General features: G+C 36.0%; 1 protein-coding gene across 2 annotated transcripts in view; it reads left to right on the forward strand.

Annotated features, from left to right (window-relative positions):
• LOC107044367 (nuclear hormone receptor FTZ-F1) overlaps positions 1-7,329 on the forward strand; it is a 69,414-nt gene extending 62,085 nt beyond the window's left edge. For both annotated transcript variants that reach the window (XM_015266225.1, XM_015266224.1), the window contains 4 exons: positions 1,844-2,577; positions 4,750-5,008; positions 5,077-5,177; positions 5,524-7,329. In XM_015266225.1, the coding sequence (XP_015121711.1) occupies positions 1,844-2,577; positions 4,750-5,008; positions 5,077-5,177; positions 5,524-5,670 (1,241 nt within the window). In that variant the 3' untranslated portion in view covers positions 5,671-7,329. The remainder of the gene's footprint in view (positions 1-1,843; positions 2,578-4,749; positions 5,009-5,076; positions 5,178-5,523) is intronic.
• The last annotated feature ends 707 nt before the right edge of the window (positions 7,330-8,036 follow it).

Raw genomic sequence — 8,036 nt, forward strand, 5'->3', positions numbered from 1 at the left:
GGGGGGGGGGGGTCGAGGTGGGGCAGAAGGAGGGAGATTTAGTCTTGTTGCGGCGTCGAAGGAGTAGCGCACAAGAGTTAAAGGTATGGCGAGGAGGCAAGGGGAATAAGTCAAACGCAGGCAGAAGTGGACGGGCGAGCGGATTCAACCTCCTTTCACTTTCAACGATCGGCGAGCGCGAGCTCAACACAACGCCACGCTTGGCTTTGGGTGTTTGTTGGGTACAAAACTTTTAACCAACGCGCCAAACAGCCGCGAAAATAGGCAACGCTGTTTAAAAGGTTTTGACCACAGTTGGTTTTTATTTTTTTTCCTCAACCTTTTCAAGAGCCTATTAATAGTATCCACCTCACGGTACAATTATTTGTGATTGGGAAAATTGAAAAAATAGAGAGAATGAAAAATCCAAGACAATGTAGGAAAATAGCGGAATGATAAAATACCGATAGTCTTCGTATGCACTGTGCACGGCAGATTCTGACTCATCGTGCTCCATAAAATAGACCATTTGTAAGCTTTAAAAGTGCTCAAGGTCAATCTTGAAAAAAAAACTTAAAAGCAGAAATAAAAGTTGAAAAACGCAGGAATACGCAGAAATATAATAAAAATTCAAGAACACAGTGCCTTCTGCATTAAACATTTTGCTCCACTCTTTCCCCTTTTTTTTTGTTATATTCACGAGGGGAAGAGGGACTGGCCCGCGTGATGGGAAACAGGAAGACACTCTATGGCGTGGCCTCGACACACTTACGTTTTATGGAGGCCCCACTTGGGATGCGTGTTTATCGAGCGTATGTGAATCCAAGGACGTTACCTCCAATTTTCAGTCTCAATTCATTTAATAAGAGATCGATGGAATAAAAAAAAAGTAGAAAACAGGGTTTTAATGGAGAACCCATTGATCCTTGATAGGAAAAATCGATAGTTGAGAAACTGAGAGACTTCCTGGTGATTATCAGGGGGGAGGGGTGGGAGTTAGCTTCCGCTTTCACTGTTAACAAGGTCGATTTGAATTAACCCGAGAATTTAGTTCAAGGGCACTGATATCCCCATAATGGGGAGTCAATCGTGCAACGTTTATGAAACTTTACCAATTTCACAAAAATAATTTTAATTTGCATTTGAGGCGATTAATTTCAGCAGCGAAATGTAAAACGGTTCACGTTAATTTCGAATGTTGGTGTTTTCAATGAGTATCTTGGAATCTAAGGCAGATAGCAATATTTTGGTCAAAAACTTTTTGTAGCTCTCAATTCGCTCTACAAAAAAGATAACTACAAGAATTTCGATATCTCCCTTAGATTCGGAGATATTTCTCGAAAACTTAGCTAAGAGCTAAGTCAACTTGTTATTACACGCCTCAAGATTTGAAATAAAATTGTTATTTTGTGTGGAAGTGTATGAGATTTTCCCTTCTATTTATCCCCCTTGGCCCTAGGGCGCAGCCCCTAGAAGACAACTTGTCTCTCTATATAATAAAAAAAACAAGGAGGCTTAGAAATTCAGGAGACGCTCCTGATTCTGACCCTGATGATGAGATGAATTATTATCGCTACCTCTTTAGTAGTAGATTATACGGCGGTCAAGTCCTCAAAAAATAATAATAAGAGTATTCCTAGTCCTATTCTATGTAAATAAATGGAAAAATGGTTGAGTTTCAAGACAAAAAGCGTTGGTTAGAGCCTTTTATAAATAATTAAAATGTAAATTTTTCCCCCCGAGAATATGGGGGAGAGCGAAGCGAGCGAAGGGAGCGAAGCCCCCCGGGATTGGTGAGCGAAGTGAGCAGGCTGCGAAGTATAATAAATAAATAATAAATAATGCTTGTTATTTCTCATTGTAGCTGTACGTGCAGACAGGATGAGAGGTGGTAGAAACAAGTTTGGCCCGATGTACAAGAGAGACAGAGCGAGAAAATTGCAGATACTGCGACAACGTCAACTGGCACTACAAACGATACGGGGTAGTCTAGGTGATCCGAATTACTCGTCAGGAGTAACGCCATTCCTCCACATAAAACAAGAAATACAGATACCTCAGGTCTCGAGTCTAACATCATCCCCCGACTCGAGTCCATCACCAGCAGCTGTCGCTGCTGGTTTAGTAACAAATCAACCCGGTGGTAATAACAACAACAACAACAACAACAACAATAATAATGGAGCTGGTAGTGCTGGACAACATCAGCTCATAGCACCCTCATCACAGCCAACATTGACTGGTGGCAATCACATGTACAATCCAAATCAAAGCCTCGATGGTAAATTGTGGGCAGCCAATTCCACTACCTCCAGCCCTAAGGCATTCAATTTTGGTGAACAATCGAGTCAATCGCATGGTCAAAATCCTGGACCAACACCGTCAACTGGTACATTAAAAACTAGTCCAATGATAAGAGACTTTGTACAGTCTGTTGATGATCGTGAGTGGCAGGCATCGCTTTTTGGTTTATTGCAGAATCAAACGTACAATCAGTGTGAAGTTGATTTGTTCGAACTTATGTGCAAAGTGCTCGATCAGAATCTCTTCTCCCAAGTTGATTGGGCGAGAAATTCAGTTTTCTTCAAGGATCTCAAGGTTTGTTTTGATATTTTTATTTATTGTTAGGGAAGATTGGGGTAAAGTGGACACCTTCGACTTTTTTTTAGCTCATTGCACTGATAGAGAGGATTAGTTATTGTTGACAAATGGATTTAACGAATCTCCACGAAGAGAAAGAATTGTGTATCCCTTGAAACAAATATTACCCCTTTCACTAACAATTTAATGAGTTATTAACGTTGAAAAGTTGCCCTGCTCGCCCCTAAATTCATAGAATATTGTGGAAACATATTGTAGTTTCATGACAAGTCTTGTAGTTATGTTCAAAAGAGTGACATTGCGTTGGGATTAAGGGAAAAAAGCTTAAGAAATGCAACAGAAGAGAGAATTAAGAGTAAGAACCTCACGAAATGTCAAATTTCAGGTGTAACTCAAGTGAATTCAATTTTTTTCGAGCTAGAAGAATACAAAAATTTCACAACTTACTTGAATATTCAATTAGATATGAATATTCAGTTCCAAAAGTATTTGAATCACCAATGAACCCAAAATTTGAGAATATATTCCCCTGAATTTTCCCAAAGTTTCCCAATTTTCACTGGATAATTGAAAATGAGCAAGTGCTTTATCCATAACGAGATTTCCTGAAATTTCAGTGTGAATATCCCTTATTACCAATTTCCTGAGTTCAAAATAAGCACTTCCAATCCAGTATTTTATGTCAGTAAATCCGTGGAGTTCAATTAATTAACTTCCTCCAAGTTATCAATCCATTCGAAAAAAGTCGAAAGGGTTTATTCAACTGTCCACCAGTCTCCCCAGCAGTTTTAATAATTTAATCCCACTTTATTCATAATATTATCAGTAATTGTAAGGCAAATGATATTAAACCAAGTGGATTATAAGGTGGTAAGACTCTCTTGGGTTAGAGAGAACCCGCGAGCACTGTGTTGGGATGTGAGGTAACCAACTCGGTTGTTGCACAATCGCTGAATGATTTCAAGCATCGCCTCATATCTGGGTCATAACAAGCTACGGTTTCTAGGTTATTGTAGCCGTCCCCAAACACTTTTGATTACTCACATTGAGGATCAATTGTCATTGAATCATCGTTGAAAAATTCTTTCTCTTGTATACATAATTATTAGTTGCTTGCTGAGTTGTCGGTATCTTAATGCCAAACTTACCAGGTGCAACGATAAACAGCTCAATTATTTTTAATTATCCGGGGGACGGCTGCTATCACTCCACGGCCAATTGTCGTTATCTTGAGGTGTACACCCCATATGACGGAGTTTATAACGCCAGAATGTTTGAATGTCAGTTACAGTTTTTTCTCAATGACGAGAAATGATTGAAGACTTGTGGAAGGTATTTACTCATGAACGATTATCTGGAAAATCACGTTGTTTCATCATTAACTAAAATGGAACATGAGTTACATTGTTAGTCAATTCTTCATTACCAATTGCCCCGGTCAATTAATAATTAATAATCATTATTATCATTAATTATTAATTAATAATAATAATTACTATTCTTATGAGTATTAATTATTAAGTTTATTAATAATTTGGCATTGTTAGTTATTCCTTTGGATTTTGCTGAATATCGTAAGACCGATAACAGGTTCTCTTACACTGTTAGAGAAAATTAAAGGAACTAGAGGATTTTTACGTATGTCAGGGTGAAACAATCATAAGTATAAATCTTTCTCAGTTGCGAATGAGTTTGTACATGACTTAAATGCATTTGGACAGCCCTAGACTCGGGTAAATAGAATCTTCTGCTGGCGAATCTTTCGCTAGTTTCAGTTTTTTCTCATTTTCAGGGGATTGACATTCAATTCGATTTAGGGATAAAAATTTCATATTTCAGTGAACAATTCAATGAATTTTCACATTTTTGAATATCATGAAGACGAGAATTCTCCAACTCACTTGAATTTTCAAGCAAAACCTGGACATTCCCTGAATTCTATCAATTTTCACGGAATAGCTGAAGTTAAATCAAAGTTTTCACCTATTTTCCCACAGGAATGCTTGAAATTTGAGTGGAACGATAATGTGAACACAATATTCGATAAGTGTAACGAGTATTTCAGCCAAAAATTCTGATACGTATGAGAATTTATGTTGCTTTCATTTGCCTTCTGACATCATCAAACGATTAGTTTCCCATTCCCTAATGAATCCATTAACTCGCTAGGTTGATGACCAAATGAAGCTGCTCCAGCACTCTTGGTCGGACATGCTGGTGCTCGATCACCTCCACCAGAGGTTACACAATAACCTACCAGACGAGACAACCCTCCACAATGGCCAAAAGTTTGATCTCCTCTGTCTCGGCCTACTGGGTGTACCTTCCTTAGCCGATCTGTTCCACGATCTGTCACAGAAGCTTCAGGAGCTCAAGTTTGACCTCTCTGACTACATATGCATCAAATTCCTCATGCTGCTCAATCACGGTAAGACGAGGAAATTATCAACAACGGATTCTCGCTATTTAGACATTTTTATTTCTGACATTTTCCAGACGTACGAGGACTGGTGAACAAGAAACACGTCCAGGAGGGCCATGAGCAGGTCCAACAGGCACTCCTCGACTACTGTCTGACGTGTTATCCATCGATACCGGTAAGATAATTACCTCTATTAATTTTTAATAGCCATAAACATGAGAGTGAGAGGAAAATTTCAATGAGAACAGCAAGAAAATAATTATAATGATCTTTAAACTGTTCATCAATGGCTAGAGAAGACTAATCAACCATAAATGAAGTGGAATGTTGAATTGTGCACCTGAAGATGAATTGAATTATGAAAAATGAAAGAGTGATAAAAAGTGTTGAGGGGACAACATTTATTTCATGTGCAGAATAACTTCAATGATCAAACAATTGTGCAAACGATGAATTGAATTACTTAAATGACAAAGTGAAAGTAAAAAACGTTGGAAAACCAAATTATATTTGATGTGCAGGATAAATTCAACAAGCTGCTGGCAGTATTACCAGAGATTCACGTGGTGGCAAGCAGGGGTGAGGATCACCTTTATCAGAAACACTGCAACGGTGGTGCACCAACCCAAACTCTACTAATGGAGATGCTTCATGCTAAGAGAAAATGAAATATAACGTGGAGTCCATTATATCGACGCTTATTGTGTCTAGTAAGTCCCGGTTATTGTCCCCAAACTAAAGACAAATTGTACCTAAAGGGAGTACCAGCGGGAGCTTAGGTTTCATTGGACCAAAAATAAGCAAATGTTAGGGGGGAAAAAAAAAGATGAGGAATGACGGGGGGGAAAAATGAAGTAAAAAATGGCTCTCTGACTCCCTATTCTCCTTTTCTCCAATTTTTCAGTGGAAAAAATAAAATAAACAAATCTAAAATTCATGTGCAAAAAGAAATTTCAAAAATTTTCTCGACGAAAATTCGTTTTTTCAAATATCATACGATTGATAAATAGATTGTATTTTTCAGCGGGGGATTGAGAAATGAATCAAGTGTAGTTATATTTAAAAAAATGAAAAATGAACACATGTATTTAAATATATAAACATAACATATATTTTCTATATTTGATGTTCAAGTTTTAGAGATGTATCTGAGGGGTAAAAAAAAGAAACACATGAAAACAAGAAAATTCAATGCAGTCAACAAAACCCAACCCAACGAGTGATTAAAAAAAATCTATAAACCAGAAAATTAATAGTGAAACGTCCCCCCTCCACCGAGCACGTAGCCTCACGAGGTTGGCGGGTCGATATTAAAACAAGCGCAGGGAAAAACCGTAAGCGAGATGCCTTGAAAACAGTACAAAGGGTGGTTAGACGATGGAAGAATAAAAAAAAATGTGAAAAATAAAAATGAAAATTTATTGGTCAAAGGGCAGGCAACTTTTGTCTAAATAAGTAAAATACTATTTTTCTAATAATCTAGAGGCAATTATTTTTAAGTGTACCACTGAAGCCTTGCTCTCACTGACGACTAAACAAAATTCAAATCACAATAATCAAACGTTATCATTTTTTTTTACAATTGACGTGAATTTTTGAATGCATTCAATGTTGCAACTTGTTGTTTTTTTTTTTCGTTTATTTTTTATCGCATTATGATTTTTCTTGGTTCTCTGGAGAATTGACAATATTTTTTACTGCTGACGGAAGAATTGCGAGTAGATAGAACCGGGACTCTAATTTTATTTAATCATCTTTCACTCTTAATTCAATGGAAAATGAAAGTGAAAATTAATTGGCCGTTTGTGCTACTCTTGCAAGGGGATTCAATGGGCATAATTTCTTTTTTTTTGAGTTGTTGACATATTAAAGCAGAGGAATGAGAAAAATGAGGGGAGAGAGATGAAAATTGTGATGCGTTTGAAACGCCATGGCAATATTTATATATATATTTTTGTGTGGGTTTTTTGACAGATGAAAACAAAATTGAGGCAAATTATTACTTTCGGCCCAACTGAGGGCATCCCTACTTCCTGATACGAGATGTTTAACAATTTGTTCGAGCAATGTTTTTCTTTTCGTTTTTTTTAAATCTGCATTTTTCTCACACTTGCACAACAAGCAGGGCTACTATAATTGTAAATATTAGTTAACACATTCCAATTACGTTGTATAGAGTTAGAATGATAAAAAACATGAAAAAAACTACAATTGATAAAAACAAAAACATTAAGGACGAAGAGAGAGGATTAAGCATCATGTTAAATATGTAATTATGATATTTTGTGTATAGTTTAAATGAAGGAGAAATAAAAGAAGGAAAAATATATATATTTCTGTTGCTTACAAAAGAGGAAGAAAAATAAAGAGAAAATAAAATCATTAGCTACTTAATGTCTTCACTAATTTTTAGGAGAATTAAATTAATGAGAAGGAAAATTTTCATTAAAACTTTTACTTTTTTTTTGTTTCTACTTTTTTTTTTCACGAAAAAGTAAAGAAAAAAAAATACATAGGTGGCGGAATGAAAAACGGTAAAACAAAAATAACAACACACATTTTACATAAACACGACACACAAATCGCGATATTTTATTACTTGTATATTGTAAAATAAATAAAGAATTTTATGTTAAGTATGAGAAAGTAAGAAGACGTCTAACAAAAAAAATGAATGAGAAAATAAAGGAAATTTAATAAATTCATCATTGGAGCAAGGTTTATGTGGTCCCATTATAATTATCTAAATAGTTTATTAATATTCATTAAGAAATGATGAGGATAAAAGATTTATGAACTAAGAAACTATCATTGTCTTATTGCAGTTGTTAACTATAATTAATGAAGAAGAACACTATTTACTAAATGTTAAGGGAGAGAAAATTATATTTAGCTGAGGACAAATGGATGAGAAAAAATACCATTAAAACACAAAACAACCACGAAGATGCGAGGAAATAAAGATACCTTCGTTTATTTTTCACTAAACGTAGATTAACTGTTTAGCAGTCAACTCAGATATGATGAACAAAAT

This window comes from Diachasma alloeum, unplaced genomic scaffold (genome assembly GCF_001412515.2).
Source record: "Diachasma alloeum isolate Michigan unplaced genomic scaffold, Dall2.0 Dall_scaffold_00714, whole genome shotgun sequence".
Classification (NCBI taxonomy): Eukaryota; Metazoa; Arthropoda; class Insecta; order Hymenoptera; family Braconidae; genus Diachasma; species Diachasma alloeum.